The 23,924-nt window shown below is 44.3% G+C and overlaps 1 protein-coding gene across 2 annotated transcripts in view; it reads right to left on the minus strand.

Annotated features, from left to right (window-relative positions):
- The window catches only part of znhit6 (zinc finger HIT-type containing 6), a 41,573-nt gene that overhangs the window by 11,920 nt on the left and 5,729 nt on the right, over positions 1 to 23,924 (minus strand). For both annotated transcript variants that reach the window (XM_029707927.1, XM_029707928.1), the window contains 4 exons: positions 23,347 to 23,450; positions 10,543 to 10,611; positions 10,077 to 10,157; positions 6,163 to 6,243 (listed from right to left, as the gene is read on the minus strand). In XM_029707927.1, the coding sequence (XP_029563787.1) occupies positions 6,163 to 6,243; positions 10,077 to 10,157; positions 10,543 to 10,611; positions 23,347 to 23,450 (335 nt within the window). The remainder of the gene's footprint in view (positions 1 to 6,162; positions 6,244 to 10,076; positions 10,158 to 10,542; positions 10,612 to 23,346; positions 23,451 to 23,924) is intronic.

The following is a 23,924-nucleotide window of genomic DNA, read 5'->3' on the forward strand; positions in this document are numbered from 1 at the left end:
GCAACAATCTGAGCAGCACTCCACCAATCAGGCCTTTATGGTAGAGTGGCCAGACGGAAGCCACTCTTCAGTAAAAGGAACATGACAGCCCGCTTGGAGTTGGCCAAAAGGCACCTAAAGACTCTCAGACCATGAGAAACAAGATTCTCTGGTAGGATGAAACCAAGATTGAACTCTGGCCAGAATGCCAAGGGTCACATCTGGATGAAACCTGGCACCATCCCTATGGTGAAGCATGGTGATGGCAGCATCATGCTGTGGGTGTGTTTTTCAGTGGCAGGGACTGGGAGACTAGTCAGGATCGAGGCAAAGATGAATGGAGCAAAGTATAGAGAGATCATCTGATGAAAACCGGCTCCAGAGCGCTCAGGACCTCAAACTGGGGCAAAGGTTCACCTTTCAAAAGGACAATGACTTTAAGCACACAGTGGCTTCTCTGAATGTCCTTGAGTGGCCGGGCCAGAGCCCTGACTTGAACCCGATCAAACTGTAATCGCTGCCAAAGGTGCTTCACAAAGGCTGTAATAGCTGCCAAAGGTGCTTCAACAAAGTACTGAGTAAAGGGTCTGAATACTTACGTAAATGTGATATTTTAGTTATTTTTTCATACATTTGCAAACATTTCTAAAAACCTGTTTCTGCTTTGTCATTATGGGGTATTGTGTGTAGATTGATGAGGGGAAAAACTATTTAATCAATTTTAGAATAAGGCTGTAACCTAACAAAATGTGGATAAAGTCAGGGGTGTGAATACTTAACGAACTGTTGCGGCTAGGAAGCATGCGGACGCCTTAAGGAGAGGGTTGGAAGATCATACCACAGATATGTGAGGAGAGAGCGTAGTCGTTGGGATAACTAAAGGAACGTTACAGCTGCCTGCGATTTAAGGGGCTCAGACCATCTCCAGGGGAGAAAACAGACAATAAACCACCACCACTACCCTTTCCCCCTCACTGTCTTCTGCAGAGTGTGTGTTTGATATTTTAAACTAGGCAGCATTTCTCCTTGTCAGGCTGGCCAGCCCAGCTGCTCATTGGGTCTCTGCTCTACTCTGCAGCAAGCTGACTGAGGGAAGGACATCCTCTGGATCCAAGCGAGTGGAATGAATCAGAAATAAAAGTCAACATTTCAAAAAGGTATTAAATAAATATCCAGCCAGAGGGGTAGGGCTTTTTTTACCCCCTTTTTCTCATCCCTACAACTCCCGTACGGACTCAGGAGAAGTAAAGGTCGAGAGCCATACGTCCTCCGAAACACAACCGCACTGCTTCTTGACACAATGCCCACTTAACCCGGAAGCCAGCCACACCAATGTGTCGGAGGAAACACTGTGCACCTGGCGACTGTCAGTGTGCACTGCGCCGGGACTGCCACAGGAATCGCTAGTGAGCGATGGGACAAAGGACATCCCTGCCGGCCAAACCCTTCCCTAACCCGGACGACGCTGGGCCAATTGTGTACCGCCCCATTGGTCTTCCGGTCGCGGCCGGCTGCGACAGAGCCTGGACTCGAACCAGGATCTCCAGTGGCACAGCTAGCACTGCTATGCAGTGTCTTAGACCACTGCGCCACTCGGGAGGCCAGGGTTAGGGCTCTTGACGCTCGGGCTGCTTCTCTTCAAGTAAGAGAATTGGTTACACAGCTATATTAAGTACAGGAGCAGCCATTTATTTGATTCATACTTGATATTCCGGCAGACATTTTGTAAGAAATTCAACACAGGAGCAAGATGACCCGGGGCCAACTATGGACTGTACTGTTCTGTCCAAATCCAACAGCTTAAACCTAAACCAAACCCAGCCCACCTAAAGGTAGCCAGTGCTCTATGAACCCCAACTTAAAAAAGGTACATTCTACAACATTTACAGTACATGTTGATCTTATCGACCATTGCATGCATAGATCCAAATATGAAGAGTGCTTACATTTCTCCAGCCCCATCCTTCAGCTTTAATCCAAAAACCTTTTGTCTTTAAAGACCATTGCTCCCTTCGGTCTCAACGTAGACTTTGATCTGAAGCCATTCTTGTTATTGTGATTATGCTATTGTAAATGTTTGTAGGCTTATGTAGCCAAATTGTATCTATGATCGTACGCATTTATGTTTTTTGTATGTTATTTTAATATATGAGAATTAACCAATGATATCAGGCCACACCCGGCCATGATTACAGACACCTGTGTGTCTTTTGACACTATATAAATGAGTCTGTCGAAACGTTGGACATAAATATTTTTGCATCCGAGTTCCTAGAGTGTGCGGCTCTCCTTTATTTTTTTAAGTGTTCCACTCCACTAGCCAGCGCCTCCCCTAAACAGGTGTTCTACTCCGCTAACCAGCGCCTCCCCTAAATAGGTGTTCTACTCCGCTAGCCAGCAACCTCCCCTAAACAGGTGTTCTACTCCGCTAGCCAGCACCTCCCCTAAACAGGTGTTCTACTCCGCTAGCCAGCACCTCCCCTAAACAGGTGTTCTACTCCGCTAGCCAGCACCTCCCCTAAACAGGTGTTCTACTCCGCTAGCCAGCGCCTCCCCTAAACAGGTGTTCTACTCCGCTAGCCAGCGCCTCGCCTAAACAGGTGTTCTACTCCGCTAGCCAGCACCTCCCCTAAACAGGTGTTCTACTCCGCTAACCAGCACCTCACCTAAACAGGTGTTCTACTCCGCTAGCCAGCGCCTCACCTAAACAGGTGTTCTACTCCGCTAACCAGCACCTCACCTAAACAGGTGTTCTACTCCGCTAGCCAGCGCCTCCCCTAAACAGGTGTTCTACTCCGCTAGCCAGCGCCTCGCCTAAACAGGTGTTCTACTCCGCCTGCCAGCACCTCCCCTAAACAGGTGTTCTACTCCGCTAGCCAGCACCTCGCCTAAACAGGTGTTCTACTCCGCTAGCCAGCACCTCGCCTAAACAGGTGTTCTACTCCGCTAGCCAGCACCTCTCCTAAACAGGTGTTCTACTCCGCTAGCCAGCACCTCTCCTAAACAGGTGTTCTACTCCGCTAGCCAGCACCTCCCCTAAACAGGTGTTCTACTCCGCTAGCCAGCACCTCCCCTAAACAGGTGTTCTACTCCGCTAGCCAGCACCTCCCCTAAACAGGTGTTCTACTCCGCTAGCCAGCACCTCACCTAAACAGGTGTTCTACTCCGCTAGCCAGCACCTCTCCTAAACAGGTGTTCTACTCCGCTAGCCAGCACCTCTCCTAAACAGGTGTTCTACTCCGCTAGCCAGCACCTCGCCTAAACAGGTGTTCTACTCCGCTAGCCAGCACCTCCCCTAAACAGGTGTTCTACTCCGCTAGCCAGCACCTCGCCTAAACAGGTGTTCTACTCCGCTAGCCAGCACCTCACCTAACAGGTGTACATTTCTTTCACCTCTAGGTGGTCTGAATCCGACAGCAATTTAAAGTGTAATATAGGTAAAACTAGCCATATTGTGCATCCAGTCCCAGCGAACAGAATTACATCATAACATGTAATCACAGGGTTGCATAGGAGAGATACACTGGGAGGCCCAGACATGCTTGGGATGCACTGACCGCCTTTTGGGAGCCCTTCAATAGGATGTGACCCCTGTCAGGAGCCCAGGGCCCCTCCCCATTATACCCTGCTCTAGCCTCTGCCCTGTTATGCAACTGTACCTTGCTGATATTATGAGCCAATTCCACCTTGGCCACAGGAGAACATGTCTGTCCTACGAAAACACCATAATGTTGATCATAAACACTAAGTCAAGTAAAATGCTGCACGTAATGGTAGGCCATTATAGAGCCCTATACCAACGACCATTAATAGTGTGTGTGTGTGGGGGAGGATGAGCTAATAGGGAAAGTAAGAGTCACACCTCTGGTATTGTTCTCCTCCCTACTGTACTAGCTAGCGCTGTGTCGCGGGGTGGGCTAGCTGCTAGGGTAATGCAACATAACTCATTAACATACTCAGCGCGTCGCTGATGTCAACCATAATGCTGACAGGAACACATTTGAAGTTTGCAACCCCTCTCCTACATCTTCCTGTGTATGTGTCGTTAACAAGCAGTAAGGTTGGTGAGAGGACGTGGTGTTGATGGATATCTTCATTAGTCATAGCAGGGGGCAGGTCGCTGCTTTTCCTTTTCTGCTGCCAGCCAGCTGTTCCTCCCCCCTCTCATCTACACCCTGGCTGCATCCCAAATGATACCCTATTAGCTAAATGGTGCACTACTTTTAAACCAAGGCCATTAGGGTTCTGGCCAAAAGCAGTGCACTATGTAGGGAAAAGGATGCCATTTAGTACACACATATATTTAAGGATTGAGGTTACAGGACAACCCACAGCCCCACGGTTAATAGTGTGTGTCCTGACTGGACTAGTGGGCAACAAGGCCTCAAGGCTGGAGGAATCCACACACACCAGGGAAACAATTCAAGGGTGAAAATTCGTAGAAAATCCTAGGGTTTAACATGCCGTTTTCACTACGCGTACATAACCTGATGGGGATCTGATGCCCCTGGTCTGTGTATAGGGTAGGGAGTGTGTTGGAGACTTACTTTGTATCCAAAAGAACAGAGAAAAGAGTCCGAGATGACTGACAAAGAGGAGCCTCCTGGGACACCCATCACTAACTAAGAACTAAAGCTTACTACACGCTCTGGGCAGACGCAAGACTCAAGAGTGCTGCAATGTCAATTTCGTTACAAAAGGGGCGGATCCTTGTAATACGCTCTGGCATTCAACATACTTTATTACTACCTGACAATGAGACACGCTGCATCATTCCTTCTGCAGCCATGGAGGCAGTGCTGTTGTTTGGTTCCTTGATCTGGTCTATAGGCTATTCATCAAAGCATTGTTAACCAAATATAATCTCAGCGACTGTTCAAACAGTACACCAAAACAACAAGAATCCACCCAAAAAGGTATTCGGTAATAACTAGTGATTCCAGGCTATCGTAGCCAGCTAGCCAGCCATGTGCTTTTTATCCATGACCAAAACATGTTCTATTTTTTAGCTGCTATCAGAATGAATACACAAACAGCATATCAAACTGGGATAAATGTTTTAGGTTACACCAGCAGGTATAAGAATATTTGCCAGGGAATATTTTTTCACCTATGATCAGATTTTCTTTTCACATGGAGATGTGGTAAGCTAAAAAGGCTACTAGATAGCCTCGTTAAAAAACATAAGCTAAAGACGACTAGCCAGGCTGCTACTAGCAAGGGAAGGTGACTTTTCCTCACTTTCAGAAAATACAAAAATAGAGATAACGTTGGCATCGCCCCCTTGTGAATGGGAGTGGGACCGGCGAGGATATCAGGTTACCAAAAGGTGTCTGCTACTCCCCAAAAAATCCCACTCCACCCATGTGCACACGCTTAGATCAACGTAGTGACGCTTGTGGTAAGTAACCTGAAGGACCATCTCAGGAGTGATATGGGCCGGGGGAGACTCACTGTCATGATGCTATTTGCAAAGAACAAGTACCTCCACATTAGAAGGGTAAGTAAGGGGGCTGGTGGATTTGTAGACTGAAGTTGTGGGGTCAGAGGTCAAAGCAGGCTATGAGTGTAGAGGATCAACTTTCTCTATGACTAAGTGGAAATGGGTGACAGCCAAGGACTGGGCGAGGCAAATGGGTGCTATCAAAACCAGCACCATCCCCTTCCCACACAAAGCATGTCTGTGTCCAGATGATCAACGGCATTCCCAAAATGTGGAATCAACTGGAATTACAGCACAAAGAATTAGGCCGGGGGAAATGAAAATCTCTGCTTTCGCACTGCGTAGCTCAGCAGGAATTTACAAGGCGAGTGATGTCATGTTCATAAACCCATTAAGTCAATTTCATACATGCGGGATAAATCCGCCACGAGAGTGGCGAGGCCGGCGAAACAGAACGGTCACATGGACAGAATGCCTGAGTGCTGACAGGATTCTGACAACACTTTTGATGAGATTACAAATGTTTGTGTTGAAATTTATTAGAACTTTGGTTGCTGGAACAATCTGATGAGACAATTAATGAATATCAAACGGAATGGACAGTGCTGTTAATAGGAGAACTGAGGTCCAATTTGTGCACATTTAACATCAGTTTCCCAGACCCATATTAAGCTCAATTCTGGACCCCAAAAAAAAAACACTTTCAATGGAGATTCTCTTAGCATTAGAGTCATTCGTACCTCACAGAGTTGGCCTTCCTGCCCTCAGCCTTCATGAAGACCCTGACGTGATCAAATGGGCTATGGACGTACATCTTCAATCTGAAAGACAAATGAAAATGGGTTAGGGTTCGAGAAGATATCAAAATCAACTTTTATATAGATACACATACAGTAATACAGGGCTGTGGATAGGGTTTAGACATGCACACATTTGCACTTATTTTCTGAAGAGGGGTCAACGAGAGGTCACAAAACAAAGACTACAATGACTGAGGTTGTACTGACGTCTCGCTCCAGTCAAGCTGCTGCCTCTGTCGCACTCAGTCTGGGCCTCTCGCAGCTACAGACTGGGCCTCTCGCAGCTACAGACTGGGACTCTCGCAGCTACAGACTGGGACTCTCGCAGCTACAGACTGGGACTCTCGCAGCTACAGACTGGGACTCTCGCAGCTACAGACTGGGACTCTCGCAGCTACAGACTGGGACTCTCGCAGCTACAGACTGGGACTCTCGCAGCTACAGACTGGGACTCTCGCAGCTACAGACTGGGACTCTCGCAGCTACAGACTGGGACTCTCGCAGCTACAGACTGGGACTCTCGCAGCTACAGACTGGGACTCTCTCAGCTACAGACTGGGACTCTCTCAGCTACAGACTGGGACTCTCTCAGCTACAGACTGGGACTCTCTCAGCTACAGACTGGGACTCTCTCAGCTACAGACTGGGACTCTCTCAGCTACAGACTGGGACTCTCTCAGCTACAGACTGGGACTCTCTCAGCTACAGACTGGGACTCTCTCAGCTACAGACTGGGACTCTCTCAGCTACAGACTGGGACTCTCTCAGCTACAGACTGGGACTCTCTCAGCTACAGACTGGGACTCTCTCAGCTACAGACTGGGACTCTCTCAGCTACAGACTGGGACTCTCTCAGCTACAGACTGGGACTCTCTCAGCTACAGACTGGGACTCTCTCAGCTACAGACTGGGACTCTCTCAGCTACAGGTGACTAACATGATGCCTGAGCCTCCTATACACAGTCTACACTGGGAACCAATGAGGCCAGACTAAGCAAAGGTCACTTTCTTTTGATTGCCTTTTTCTGGCAAGCCGGTAATCTAAAATTACATTAAAAAGGAAACATTGTGTTTAGTTTATTATGTCGTTCAGTCGTCCCTTTTGCAAAACATTCCCACTGTGGGGACAAGTGTTTAAGCTCTCACTTCATTCCTTGTAAAGTCACTGTGAGCCTAGACCAAGCAGTGTGTCATCCATCGTACCAGTCAGGCCAGGGAAGGAAGACAACACAAAGCTGGGAGGTGTCAACAGTGACGTAGTGGCCTACACGGTCTGTATTCTATTTACTAACAACGAGCCAACCACCAGACAAGATTGATGGCATTCTGCTTCTTTGAGCAAACAAAAACATTTCTAGAGAATCCAGACAGTTATGGAATCGATGTGCATGATGCCAGTTAACCACAAGGAGCGTTGCCATATAATTGGCATGGAGGAATTGCTTGCGATGCCAGACTTCGTAGTCGTTTCCAACCAACGTGAGGATGATTTGCGATCAAGTATTGTATGGAAAGGGACGTCATTGTCCACAGTGAGTGTCTCACTCCATTTTAAATGGCATATAGCTCATTGCATAATTTACCATTTCACTCTCCATCATAATAACATTAGCTTTCTCCCCCTGCACATTCTAATTGAATATACCTAGATACACCATAATTACAAGTGTGTGGACACCCCTCAAATTAGCGGATTCGGCTATTTCAGCCACACTTGTTGCTGACAGGTGTATAAAAAAGTCGAGCTCGCTGCCATGCAATCTCCATAGACAAACATTGGCAGTAGAATGGCCTTACTGAAGTGCTCAGTGACTTTCAACGTGGCACCGTCATAGGATGCCACCTTTCCAACAAGTCAGTTTGTCAAATTTCTGCCCTGCTAGAGCTGCCCCAGTCAACTGTAAGTGCTGTTATTGTGAAGTGGAAACGTCTAAGAGCAACAACGTCTCAGCCGCGAAGTGGTAGGCCACAGAAGCTCACAGAACGGTACCACCGAGTGCTAAAGCGTTCAGCGTGTAAAAATTATCTGTGCTCGGTTGCAACACTCAACACCGAGTTGCAAACTACCACCGGAAGCAAAGTCAGCACAAGAACTGTTAGTCTGGAGCTTCATGAAATTGGTTTCCATGGTCAAACAGCAGCACACAAGCCTAAGAACTTGATTGGCCTGCAGAGCCCTGACCTCAACCCCATTGAACACCTTTGGGATGAATTGGAACGCAGACTGTGAGCCAGGCCTAATCTCCCAACATCAGTGCCCGACCTCACTAATGCTCTTGTAGCTGAATGGAAACAAGTCCAATGTTCCAACATCTAGTGGAAAGCCTTCCCAGAAGAGTGGAGGCTGTTATAACAGCAAAGGGGGAACCAACTCCATAATAATGCACATGATTTTGGAACGAGAAATTTGACGAGCAGGTGTCCACATACTTTTGGTCATGTAGTGTATTTCATTTGGCAGACAAGAGGAAATGCTTCAAACTGCACGCTCGCTGTAGTGAGGTACTACTGAGCTACTCACAGCTAAAATAAGTCCTTGGGGTTTGATCTACCAAATCCAATTTCATAGGGTTTTAGGGCATAAAACCACAAGAAATGTACAGCAACATCATGAAATAAAATACACATTTCCTTCAGCATACTACTCACGGGGAAAAACCCCCTAACATAAATGCAATTATACATGCTCAAAGTTATGCAGCCTGCAAGACAAATAGTCAAACGATAGTTTGGATTGGACTGGGGAACAGTAACAGAGGCGTAATGAATTCACCATGGGTGTTTAATCATTTCTATATCTGTCCGTTAATACAGTATGAGCCTTGTCGTACAGGGCTCCTTTATGGAAGACAGACTTGATTTACAGCTGGTCTGACTGCAGTAGGAGACAATCCCAAAACATTTGCATGTTATAGCAACTGTATAAATATTTACCGTGATACAGAGAGCAAGGTTGTCCCCATTGATAATGAAGACAACTTTAAGAAAATGTGATGACTTCTTGTCTTCAAGGACAAGATGTAGATACTGTAAATGAAATTGCAGCTTTTGTATGTCACACTGGCGATGTTTCACTTTCAGTCCCTGTTAGTGATCAGCATTTCAACAGCAGTTAACTGTAATTCACTGAAATCTAATTAGCTGTGTGTGCCCCACTCCTGCTGACTGTGGAACATCAGAATGCAGTGTACTTAACACACTGCATGTGGCGTCAAGCAGTCAGGTTGTGTGTGTGTGTGTGTGTGTGTGTGTGTGTGTTGTAATGACATTTGTTTAGCCGTTTCAGGAGAAAACAGCAGGCAAGACAAGGGAAAAAGTAGGTCATCCAAACTGCCCATCTAACTGGTGTTGATTTCAGACTCCATTAACACATTGTTAACTTTCTATTCCTGCTATTGAGTAGACTACAGTGACCGACCAAAAACCACAACCTAATTTAATTTATATATCTTAAAATATCTAATGAAACACCGTTAGACCATTATGTTGTTTGCATGTAGATTCCAGCTAGATTTGGGCCCTGGCTACAGCTCAGAGACATTCCTCTCTCTGGACCAGTCCATCTTGGTTTGCTCTGTTTCTAGCTTGCAAGACCACTTGATGGATCTTCAGCCATAGTCAACTATTGAACCTGGAGGACAGGTGAGGCGGTCGTTAGGCAGGCTCTGTTAGGGAGGAAAGATAGAGCCAAAGAGCCAAACAACTAATCAGATCAGGAAGGCGTGGATACTACTAGCTATTCAAATACTCTCCAACAACAGTAGCTCAACCAGTAGCCAACCATTTGTTAGGATTGTTTTGGACATTTTGGTTTAATTCGATTAGTAGATTATACAAGAGTGGTGTGTTCTTACTTTTGTCGTCTCACTGGCTCAGACTCTGTCGGGTGGATGTAGGGGGTGAGGATCTGTTTAAGTGTTTGGTCATCGGACACCCTGGGGAGAGATGGAGAGGAGAGGGTAAGAAAGGATTGACAGACAAAAAGAGAGTGAACAACCAACCAATCAAGTTCCAAGGAACCAACCATGAGTCAAACCGTGAAGATCGATGACGTTCTTTGTGTGGTTTTAATACAGAGGGCTAACGATCTACATCACCAATCATCCTCACCATTAGAAGACATGGGTGCTGAGACAATCCTCTGGCAACACTAAAGTCACTATCCAAGGATCTGGATGTTCTCCATTGCAGGTTCCAACCCCTGGACTCTGACATCAACTGGTATTAACAGGGTTCCTAAAGACTGTTCTGGCAGAGATGCTACCGGACAAGTAGGCAGGCAGGCAGGCAGGCGCACACACACACACACACACCACTCACCTTCTCTCAGTGAACTCTGAGCTGCTCTGAGGGAACAGGAGCTGCAGGTGCCATAGGAAACGATTCTCCCTAAAGGACAAAACAGAAAGAGGGAGACATACGATAAATAATAACAACATTTTCAAAATCAGAAGTTGGTAGTGGTCTGCTTGCAGATACCAGCGCTTTGTCTCTGAGCTAAAACAATCTCTTTTGCATTCAAGAGACATTAGACCTGGCTCGCAGTCCGCGTTCCAATTCATTGCAAAGGTGTTCAATGGGGTTGAGGTCAGGGCTCTGCAGGCCGATCGACAAACCCTTCCTGTATAGACCTCGCTTTATGCACGGAGGCATTGTCATGCTGAAACAGGAAAAGGGTTTCCCCAAACTGTTGCCACAAAGTGTGAAGCACAGAATCGTCTAGAATGTCATTGTATGCTGTAGCGTTAAGATCTCTCTTCCCTGGAACTAAGAGACCTAGCCCGAACCATGAAAAAACAGCCCCAGACCATTATTCCTCCACCAAACTTTACAGTTGGCACTATGCATTCGGGCAGATAGCGTTGTCCTAGCATCCGTCAAACCCAGATTCGGTGTGATTCATTACTCCTGAGAACGCGTTTCCACTGCTCCAGCGTCCAATGGCAGCAAGCTTTACACCACTCCAGCAGACGCTTGGCATTGAGCATGAGGATCTTAGGCGTGTGCGTGGCTGCTCAACCATGCAAACCAATTTCATGAAGCTCCCGACAAACAGTTCTTGTGCGGACGTTGCTTCCAGTTTGGAACTCGTAATGAGTGTTGCAACCGAGGACAGATGATTTTTATGTGTTACGCATTTCAGCGGTCCCGTTCTGTTAACTTGCTCCTAGACGTTTCCATTTCATAATAAACAGCACTTACAGTTAACCGGGGCAGCTGTAGCAGGGCAGACATTTGACGAACTGACTTGTTGGAAAGGTCCTATGATGGTGCCACATTGAAAGCCACTGAGCTCTTCAGTAAGTACGTGTATACCCCCTTCAAATTGTTTGTCTAGGGAGATTGCATGGCTGTGTGCTCGATTTTATACACCGGTCAGCAACGGGTGTGGCTGAAATGGCAGAATCCACTAATTTGAAGCGGTGTACACAAACTTGTGTGTGTGCGCATATATGTACATGCTCAACACAACTCTGACCATAAAGATTGAGAGGACTCTAGGGCCCAAAAGCTCATGATACACTGGGTAGTTCGAGCCCTGAATGCTGATTGGCTGACAGCCGCGGTATACCATGGGTATGACAAAACATTTATTTTTACTGCCTAAATTACTTTGTTAACCAGTTTCTAATAGCAATAAGGCACCACGGAGGTTTGTGGTATATGGCCAGTATACCACGGGTAAGAGCTGTATCCAGGCACTTAGCTGTGGTATATTGGCCATATTCTACACCCCCTTGGACCTTATTGCTTAATTATAGCATGGGCACTTTCACCATGTTTGAGGACTTTCACCATTTTGAAGTAGTCAACTGGGTGGGACTATATGGGTTAAGGAAGAATCACATGATTTAATCTGGGTCATCAGGAGGGATCAGCCAATGAATTAAACTCAAAATAAAATTTGATTTGAAACATTCCATAACTGCAGGTGGCCGTGAATCGCAAACCTTTCCTTTATACCCATTCAGACAAACACACTACAGATGGCAGTACGCACCCTTTCAGTTTGTTTGCCAACTCAAAAGTAGTAAAATAATGGAGAATCCCTCCCTACCCAGGTCAAGTTGGGTTATATGAATTACCATGTCAGAGCATTTGTCCCAAGATTGATGCAGTCTGATCGCTGTCTGTGATCGCTGTCTGTCAAAGAAAGAATCCAAGGTGTGAAAGTTGTGGAGAAGACAATATTGAATGTGGTTTCTCTACGTCTATGGTCCTGAATCTCTGGGGTGCAAAACATTTAGCGACAGACACACACACACACAGAAACAGAGACGGGGATAGTTGGAGGGTTGAAAAAAATGAGAAGTGTGCAGAACTGGCAGAACATCCAATGAAAATGTGCTTATGCGTTTCCACTTGATGTGGGCAGAATGGGAGGTTGGGGGGCAAGCAGGCAGCAGTGGGGGTTGGTTGGGGAGGGTTTGAGGGGATTCCCTATGCAGGTGCAGAGCTATTCCATCCCCCTCCAGGCTGCTGAGGAATTTATGAGTGTTTGCTTGGGCTTGGCAGAGACTGGGCTTGGTGGAAGGGGGGGGTGGTAAGTCAGAGGAGGAACACCAGGTGTTTGGGCATTGTTCTGCATTGACGGTGAAAGGAAACTATTTTATCTGATGGAAAAAGGGATGGGCCGGGCTGTGTAGGCGCGAGCATGCACCTCAGGCTGTGTCAGGATTGCATACCAGGAATATGTGGTATCATTCACTCACGGTCAGTCATAAAAGTGAAGATGGCACAGAGAAACTCAACAAGCATTTTCCATACAGACAAAAATGGGCAGATGGTGGAATGATGACATGTCAAGTTGAGTAAGACTAGCTTGTGTTTACACACTGCCTAACTGCCCAGTGAGAGCATGGCATAGGTCTTCTGTCTCACTGCTTTTCTGTCTGTCGGCCTGTCTCCGTCTGCAGTAATAAGTCAAGTATATCAAGAAATGTTGAGTTGAAACCCCATTCAACTTGCATTCCTGCTTACCTTCCAGCCATGGTGTCTACGCAAGATGAATACCTATGTAAGAATGCTGTTCATTGACTACCACTCAGCATTCAACACCATAATACTCTCCAAGCTCATCAGTAAGCTTGAGGCCCTGGGTATCAAACCCTGCCTGTGCAATTGGGTGCTGGACTTTGACGGGCCACCCCCAGGTGATGAAGGAAGAAAACATCTCCACTTCGCTGATCCTCAACACTGGGGCCACACAAGGGTGCGTTCTCAGCCCTCTCCTGTACTCCCTGTTCACCAATGACTGCGTGGCCATGCACACCTCCAACGCAATCATCAAGTTTGCAGACGACACAACAGTAGAGGGCTTGATTACAAACAACGAGACAGCCTACAGGGAGGTGGTGAGGGCACTCGTAGTGTGGTGTCAGGAAAACAACCTCTCACTCAAGACAAAGGAGATGATCGTGGACTTCAGGAAACAGCAAAGGGTGCACCCCCCATCCACATCGACGGGACAGCAGTGGAAAAGGTGGAAAGTTAAGTTCCTCAGCATACACATCACGGACAAACTGAAATGGTCCACCCACACAGACAATGTGGTGAAGGCGCAACAGCGCCTCTTCAACTTGGCTTGTCACCTAAAACCCTGACAAACTTTTACAGATACACAATTGATAGCATCCTGTTGGGCTGCATCACTGCCTGGTACAGCAACTGCACCGCCCAAAACAACAAGGCTCTATGGTGCAGTCTGCACAACGCATCACAGAGGGCAAACTACCTGCCCTCCAGGACAACTACAGCACCCGATGTCACAGGAAGGCCAAAGAGATTGTCAAGGACAACAACCAACTGAGCCACTGCCTGTTCACCCTGCTACCATCCAGAAGGTGAGGTCAGTACAGGTGCATCAAAGCTGGGACTGAGGCTGAAAAACAGCTTCTATCTCAAGGCCGTCAGACTGTTAACTTGTTGGGGATAGGGGGCAGTATTTGCACAGCCGGATAAAAAACGTACCCAATTTAATCTGGTTACTACTCCTGGCCAGTAACTAGAATATGCATATAATTGTTTGATTCGGATAGAAAACAACCTAAAGTTTCTAAAACTGTTTGAATGGTGTCTGAGTATAACAGAACTCATTTGGCAGGCAAAAACCAGAGGTTTCATGCAGGAAGTGGCCTGTCTGACAAGGTGTTGTTGTTCTTGCTTCTGTTTATTGAAGAGTCAGGATCTTAGCTGTAACGTGACACTTCCTACGGCTCCAATAGGCTCTCAGAGCCCGGGAAAAACCTGAACGATGACGAGGCAGCCTCTGGCTGAAACACATTATCGCCTTTGCCAAGTGGCCCATCAGAGGACAAAGGGCTTAGGCTCGTGCCCGAGTCGACCCAGTGATATATTTTCTTTCGGCTGTTTACCTAATTGCAGATTCCCGGTCGGAATATTATCGCTTTTTTACGAGAAAAATGGCATAAAAATAGATTTTAAACAGCGGTTGACATGCTTCGAAGTACGGTAATGAAATATTTAGAAATCAATTGTCACGAAATGCGCCGTGCGCACGACCGTTATTTACCATTGGGATAGTGTCTAGAACGCACGAACAAAACGTCGCTGTTGGAACATAACTATGGATTATTTTGGACCAAACCTACATTTGTTATTGAAGTAGAAGTCCTGGGAGTGCATTCTGACAAAGAACAGGAAAGGTAATCAAACTTTTCTAATAGTAAATCTGACTTAGGTGAAGGCTAAACTTGGTGGGTGTCTAAATAGCTAGCCCTGTGATGCCGGGCTATCTACTTAGAATATTGCAAAATGTGCTTTCACCGAAAAGCTATCTTAAAATCGGACATATCGAGTGCATAGAGGAGTAATGTATCTATAATTCTTAAAATAATTGTTATGCTTTTTGTGAACGTTTATCGTGAGTAATTTAGTAAATTGTTAGTAAATTCGCCGGAAGTTTGCGGGGGGTAAGCTAGTTCTGAACGTCACATGCTAATGTAAAAAGCTGGTTTTTGATATAAATATGAACTTGATTGAACAAAACATGCATGTATTGTATAACATAATGTCCTAGGTGTGTGATCTGATGAAGATCAAAGGTTAGTGCTGCATTTAGCTGTCTTCAGGGTTTTTGTGACATTATATGCTAGCTTGAAAAATGGGTGTCTGATTATTTCTGGCTGGGTACTCTGCTGACATAATCTAATGTTTTGCTTTCGTTGTAAAGCCTTTTTGAAATCGGACAGTGTGGTTAGATTAACGAGAGTCTTGTCTTTAAATAGCTGTAAAATAGTCATATGTTTGAGAAATTGAAGTAATAGCATTCCAAAGGTATTTGAAAATCGCGCCACAGGATTCAACTGGCTGTTACGTAGGTGGGACGAATTCGTCCCGCCGGTCCTAGAGAGGTTAAACAGCCATCACTAACAGAGAGGCTGTTGCATACATAACATCATTGGCCACTTTAATAAACGGATCACTAGTCACTTTAATAATGTTTACATATCTTGCATTACTCATCTCATATGTATATACTGTATTTTATACCATCTTGACTATGCCGTTCTTCCATATACATGTACACGGTCTTATTCCATCCCTTTAGATGTGTGTATTAGGTAGATGTGGAATCTTTAGATTACTTGATAGATATTACTGTACTATCGGAACTAGAAGCACAAGCATTTCGCTACACTCGCATTAACCTCTCTTGGGCAGGTGGGACGCTACTGTCCCACCCACGGTTCACACTATTCAACAGCCAGTGAAAAATCAGAGCGCCAAATTCAAAACAAAATGTCATAATTCAAAGATCTCAAACATACGACTATTTTACACCATTTTAAAGATACACTTCACCTTAATGTAATCACATTGTGCGATTTCAAAAAGGCTTTACGGCGAAAGCATAAAGTTAGATTATGTTAGGACAGGGACAACACAAGAAAAACCACAGCCATTTCCAAGCAGGAGAGGGGTCACAAAAACCAGAAATTCAGCTAAAATTAAGCACTAACCTTTGACAATCTTCATCAGATGACACTCCTAGGACTCAATGTTAGACAATACATGTATGTTTTGTTCGATAAAGTTCATATTTATATCCAAAAACAGCATTTTACATTGGCGCGTGATGTTGAGAAAATATTTTGCCTCCAATACTGGCGGTGAATCAGCACAACAATTAACAAAAATACTCATCATAAACGTTGATAAAATATTAAACTGTTATTCAAAGAATTATAGATAATCATGTCCTTTATGCAACCGCTGTGACAGATTTAAAAAAAGCTTCACGGGGAAAGCACACTTTGCAATAATCTAAGTACGGCGCTCAGAAAAATACACCAGGCAATACAGATACCCGCCATTTTGGAGTCATCTAAAATCCTAAATAGCATTATAAATATTCACTTACCTTTGATGATCTTCATCAGAAGGCACTTCCAGGATTCCCAGGTCCACATTAAATGTTTTGTTCGATAAAGTCCATAATTTATGTCCAAATACCTCGTTGTTAGCGCGTTCAGTAAGCTACTCCAAATGTAGGAAGCGCGCCCAAAATGTCAAGACGAAAAGTCAAAGAAAGTTATATTTACGTTCGTTGAAACATATCAAACGTTGTATAGCATCAATCTTTAGGGCCTTTTTAACATAAAACTTCAATAATATTCCAACCGGACTATTCCAATGTCTTGAAAAACGTTATGGAACACAGCTACCTCATCACGTGAACGCGCGCTACAAAACTCATGTCATTTTCTGAGTCACCAACTTCCCGGCCTTCTTGTTCGCTCTGTTCACTGCAAAAGCCTGAAACTAGGTTCTAAAGACTGTTGACATCTAGTGGAAGCCTTAGGAAGTGCAAAATGAACCCTAAGTCACTGTGTGTTAGATAGGCAATGACTTAAAGACTACAAGCATCAGATTTCCCACTTCCTGGTTGGATTTTTCTCAGGTTTTTGCCTGCCATATGAGTTCTGTTATACTCACAGACATCATTCAAACAGTTTTAGAAACGTCAGAGTGTTTTCTATCCAAATCTACTAATACTATGCATGTTCTATTTTCTGGGCCAGAGTAGTAGGCCGTTTAATTTGGGTACGTTTTTCATCCGGCCGTGAAAATACTGCCCCCTACACAAGAGAGGTTAACATCTGCTAACCATGTGCATGTGACCAATACAATCCACCTGCCCAACCCTAACACACACAAAAAAAAAAAAAACTGACCGATAACTTCTAGTTGGACTCGTTGTTGCTAAGGCCAAATCTTGGTTCCTACAAATCTCTTGTTGCTTTCAACAACCCAGTGGGGAATGAGCTTGGAAGAAGGGGAATCAAAAAGCAGATTTCTGAATTCTGCAGCAGAACAGCTTGTGATCAGTGTGGTTTTGAAGCCTCTGGAAGTAATATTGTGTGCTCTACATTCATTATAATTTTTTTTGCTTGTCTGGAGGACAAAATGTTGAACTCAAACAACCTGAAAACCTCAGAGCCCTGGAAATAACATGGTGTTTCAAATTGTGTTTGTGCAAATTACTAAAATGGTGTGTGCGCGAACACACACAGAGCCTAGTGCAGAAGTGGGCTCCTATCATTCGTAAGCAGGTCATCTCTCATCAGTCTCAAGTGGCCGGTCTTATTCTCTCCAGTCATATCACTGGGCAGCACTACGACAACACTTATCAAGCACAAACTTATGGCAACCACAGTTCCAAGGTCTCACTGTCTAAGTTCTGTTGCCATGACAAACTTTATTATTAAAAGGTTCTATATTTAGTACTGTATAACAAACAGCCTAACAACTGGCATCCATAATATGAAAACATATGGAAGCCTTGAGGCACTGATGCATAACAAATAACATTTCTACCAACGCAGTGACCTCACACTAATCATTTCTAAAGCGCTGAGATGGAGGGTAAATGCAGATAGAAGAATATTATACAACTGATAGAAGCCAGCATCAGTATGTGTGCCCAAACAAACTGCCAACAAGGATTCCTCCAACACAATATGTTTATCAAACACGTGGGTTGCAGTTAAACGAATGACCTAATGGCTGGCTCGATAGCTGGTTATCAGGCACCTATGAGCTGCTACACATGATGTGTATGGCTGCTATACCCCCTTGCATGAAATTGTTTTCAAGACTCTGGGGGAATGGGGTGGCAATGGCATTATGGGGTTCTAAATGCAGAAACATAGCCATCGTGGACAGAATATCATTGCATTGCCATTTCAGGTGACTTTAGCTCCCACAAATAAAAGGGAAACTAGACACAGCACCAATTCTGATCAATTTGATGTTATTTTAATGAAAAAAAATAGTAAGAAAAAGTGCTTTTCTTTCAAAACAAGGATGTTTCGAAGTGACCAAACTTTTGAATGTGTGTATGTAACACACACACGGAGTCCCCAACCAGAGCTCGTGCTCTGCCTAGAAGGCCAGCATCCCAGAATCACCTCTTCACTGTTGTAGTTGAGACTGCGGGTACTATTTAATGAAGCTGCCAGTTGAGGACTTGAGGCATCTGTTTCTCAAACTAGACATACTAATGTGCTTGTCCTCTTGCTCAGTTGAGTGGGAGGCCCCGGTGCACCTTTCTATTCTGGTTCGAGCCAGTTTGCGCTGTTCTGTGAAGGAAGTAGTACACAGCTTTGTATGAGGTCTTCTGGCAATTTCTCGCATGGAATAGCCTTCATTTCCCAGAACAAGAATAGATTTGACGAGTTTCAGGAGAAAGGTCTTTGTTTCTGGCCATTTTGAGCCTGTAATCGAACCGACAAGTGCTGATGCTCCAGATACTCAACTAGTCTAAAGGCGGAGAGTTTTAAATCAGCACAGGTTTTCAGCTGTGCTAACAATTGCAAAAAGGTTTTCTAACGATCAACTTGGATCCAGCTACAATAGTCATTTACAACATTAACAATGTCTACACTTTCTGATCAATTGGATTTTACTTTAATGAATAATATTTTTATTTTTTTCAAAAACAAGGAAACATCTAAGGGACCCCAAACTTTTGAACGGTTGTGTGTGTGTGTGTGTGTGAGATCAATTGCAAGTAAGTAACAGTTCTGTCTTCCATCCAGAAAAGTAGAACAAAGGGGAAGAAAGATGATAAACATTAGCAAAGCTGACTCTTCAGCAGAGAAGAGAAAACATGACTTCAGAAGAGAAGAGAACAAAACTTTGACAAGCTTCTTCTTGAGAGAAGAGAACAAAACATTGCTAACAGGAGGCCACCAAACATTTCCAAACCACACTTCAGTTATTTTTTTATGTAATAATTTGAATTGATCTGTTTGCAAGCCAGTGAAGCCACAAATAAATCACCTGACTTTTGAACAAGAGCACAGGGTGAGTTGACAGAGGGTGCATCCAAAATGGCACTATTCCCCATGCCAACTATTACATATCAACCAGTGGTACACATATGGTTTAAAAAGTAGTGCAGGCCTGTCATTTCTAGTTCAACACTTTTAGTGTACCTTTAACCTGTTTTGACATCAGTCACCAGGGAGAGGCAGGCAGGCGCACGCACGCCAGTGCATCTGGCTGTGCACACACCTAAGCCCAGGATAAAAGCCTCTATAGCAGGTCGCTAATTATGATGGCCTCTCTCTGGCAGCGTGTGTATAATGATGGCCTCTCTCTGGCAGCGTGTGTGTAATGATGGCCTCAAAGTGATGGCTGCATATACCCTGACTCTGTTGCAAGAGAAGTGACACATTTTCCCTAGTTAAAAGAAATTCATGTTAGCAGGCAATATTAACTAAATATGCAGGTTTAAAAATATATACTTGTGTATTGATTTTAAGAAAGGCATTGATGTTTATGGTTAGGTACACGTTGGAGCAACATGTACCTAAGCGATTATATGCAACGCAGGACAGGCTAGATAAACTAGCAATATCATCAACGATGTGTAGTTAACTAGTGATTATGATTGATTGATTGTTTTTTATAAGATAAGTTTAATGCTAGCTAGCAACTTACCTTGGCTTCTTACTGCATTCGCGTAACAGGCAGGCTCCTCGTGGAGTGCAATGTAAAGCAGGTGGTTAGAGCGTTGGACTAGTTAACCGTAAGGTTGCAAGATTGAATCCCTGAGCTGACCCACCGTTCCTAGGCCGTCATTGAAAATAAGAATGTGTTCTTAACCGACTTGCCTAGTTAAATAAATGTGTAACACACACACACACACACACACACACACACACACACATTTAAAAAAAAGGCCAAATCGGCATCCAAAAATAACGATTTCCGATTGTTATGAAAACTTGAAATCGGCCCTAGTTAAAAATCGGCCATTACGATTAAATCGATCGACCTCAGGTCGATACCCTTAGTCCCAGTCTCTGTTTAGTCGATACCCTTAGTTTATTTCCTATCCCTAGAGAATCCCCATCTGTCTCTTCCTTGAAATCTCCCAAGATAGGAGAACTGTATAAACACTGACCGCATGATATTTAGGAGAACTGTATGCACATTGACTGCATGATATTTAGGATGTAACCACTAACCATAACCATTTATTTATCAGTAAATTAATTTCTATGTATTTAACCCTAAATTATAAATGAAGCCCCCCAGTGTTCCAGCCATATGTAAAACCAGATACTAGGCCGTCTCTTCCTGGAAGAGAAAGGAACCTGGCTACTCTGCTCCCCTCCTTACATAATGCGGTCTTACCTTCTGGCAATAATGCACAAATTAGAACTACAAAAACGCCAGAGAGACCGACTGGCCTGAGGGCAATTATATTCAGAATGGAAAAGAGTGGACTGGCTAACATTAACTTCTTTCAGGGAGAGCTTTGATTGACATTACAGAGCTTCTGTTTTTTTTAGTTAACTTGTGGGTTAAATGTTTGTTTCCTTCCATGTGGGGTGGAGCGAGAGAGAGAGAGAAAATAGAATGATATCCCTTCAGGAAAAGTTGTCAAATATGGAAAGACGGGACCACCTGCAGCACAGCAGGAAATCCAGGAAAATGGGACAGGAAGGAGAAATGGAGGGAATGGGGAACAAAGGAAAACGTGTCTGGGATTAGGGCTATGGCAGGTCTCTTACACTGAGTGGTGGGGTAGTAGGTTGCTATAGAAACACACCAAGTCCAGTGAAACATCACAAGTTGGAAATGATGATGCCCCCAGAGAGGCCAGGACATATGGACAGGGTTGGTTTAGCCTACATAGCCGGTCAGAAGGCTACAGGCAGCAATACATTACTCCACACCAGTGACTAATCAAATGTTGCTTCAAGTCTTCATCCCACATGTCCAAAATTTGCCTGAGCCAAAAGGCCTTTTAAAGACTGAACAGCACATGCCAGGTATACAGAGTTGAGTAGTACCTTCATAAACATGCAGAGGACTGATGCCCCACAGATAGATAACCTTTAAAAACAACAGTATTGTTGTTTGTGAGGAATTGTGAAAACTTAAGAGCGCCATCCTGTGGCAGAGACAAACACTTCTGATCTCAACACATGAGGATCCTCAACCACCTTCCTGAACATAGAAGTTGTTTTGAAACTTTCCTATAAATAGACTTGAGTGCTAGTATGGGTTTTGGATTTAAGTCAGAGACACCTGAACGTTTAACCTCTCTGGGCTAGGTGGGACACTTGCTTCCCACCTACTCAACAGCCAGTTGAATCCCGTGGCGCGTTATTCAAATACCTTAGAAATGCTATTACTTCAATTTCTCAAACATATGACTATTTTACACCATTTTAAAGACAAGACTCTCGTTAATCTAACCACACTGTCCGATTTCAAAAAGGCTTTACAACGAAAGCAAAACATTAGATTATGTCAGCAGAGTACCCAGCCAGAAATAATCAGACACCCATTTTTCAAGCTAGCATATAATGTCACATAAACCCAAACCACAGCTGCACTACGCAGCACTAACCTTTGATGATCTTCATCAGATGACAATCTTAGGACATTATGTTATGCATGTCTGTTCAATCAAGTTCATATTTCTATCAAAAAACAGCTTTTTACATTAGCAGGAGACTAGCATTCCCACCGAACACTTCCGGTGAATTTACTAAATTACGTTCACAAAAAGCTTAACAATTATTTTAAAAATTATAGATACAGAACCCCTATCTGCACTCACTATGTCCGATTTTAAAATAACTTTTCGGTGAAAGCACATTTTGCAATATTCTAAGTAGATAGCCCGGCATCACAGGGCTAGCTATTTAGACACCCAGCAAGTTTAGCACTCACCAAAGTCAGATTTACTATAAGAAAAATGTTATTACCTTTGCTGTTCTTCATCAGAATGCACTCCCAGGACTTCTACTTCAATAACAAATGTTGGTTTGGTCCCAAATAATCCATTGTTATATCCAAATAGCGGCGTTTTGTTCGCGCGTTCAAGACACTATCCGAAAGGGTAAATAAGGGTGACGAGCATGACGCATTTCGTGACAAAAAAAATCTAAATATTCCATTACCGTACTTCGAAGCATGTCAACCGCTGTTTAAAATAAATTTTTATGCCATTTTTCTCGTAAAAAAGCAATAATATTCCGACCGGGAATCTGTGTTTAGGTTCAAAGACGATAGAAAATAAAAACATGGGGTCGACTCGTGCATGCGCCTCAGCCCATTGTCCTCTGATAGAGCACTTGCCAAAAGCGCTAATGTGTTTCAGCCTGGGGCTGGAATTACATCATTCAGCTTTTTCCCGCCTTCTGAGAGCCGTAGGAAGTGTCACGTTACAGCAAAGATCCTCAGTCTTCAATAAACAGAGTCAAGAAGCTCAAGAAATGGTCAGACAGGCCACTTCCTGTAAGGAATCTTCTCAGGTTTTTGCCTGCCATATGAGTTCTGTTATACTCACAGACACCATTCAAACAGTTTTAGAAACTTTAGGGTGTTTTCTATCCAAAGCCAATAATGATATGCATATTCTAGTTACTGGGCAGGAGAAGTAACCAGATTAAATCGGGTACGTTTTTTATCCGGCCGTGCAAATACTGCCCCCTATCCCCAACAGGTTAAAGGTCCTCTTAAAGAAGGGACGCAAACATTGCCTTGCTTCGCTGAGCCAAAAACAACTGTTATAAAACACTTTAGTATGTTGTGTCCTACAGAACATGGCCCTGATGTCTCAGAGGAACCTACTTCTTGAGACAGATGGTGGAGTTCTCTCTGCTCCTGGTGAACGTGTTGGGAAGGAACCTCAAGGTGATGTTCAGCCTCCTCGCCTGGGCTGTCAGTCTCTTAGCCTGGAGAGCGAGCCAGAAAGCAAGGACATTACATAAACAAACATCTGCTCTTAACCACCTGATTAAGCAACTGGTTAATTGACAACAAAAATAATCTATAAAAATAGGAAGGACACTAGAAATGGCTGTTCTTGGCTCAGAACCTAATGACCCAAGAACTCATTCTCCTCACCTTGATTTTAAAGGATACCCCTTTCCTTAGTAATACTTGGTTAGCACCATAATGACTACAACTAGCTGGAGAAAGATGGTTAAACAGATACACAGACAGGTCAGGTTCAGGTACACCATCAGTAACCACTGGGCTCCTTCCTACAGTCTCTTTGTATGATATTAGACCATTACAAGTAGAAGGTTCTGGAAGAAGGCCACAGCCCAGACAGACATTCACATTACTTGCCAGACAGACTTTCCCCCCTCTTTTGCGAAGAAGAACCATTCTTATTTTATTGATAGATTTGTGACCACCGAACC

This window comes from Salmo trutta, chromosome 22, assembly GCF_901001165.1.
Source record: "Salmo trutta chromosome 22, fSalTru1.1, whole genome shotgun sequence".
In the NCBI taxonomy this organism is placed as follows: Eukaryota; Metazoa; Chordata; class Actinopteri; order Salmoniformes; family Salmonidae; genus Salmo; species Salmo trutta.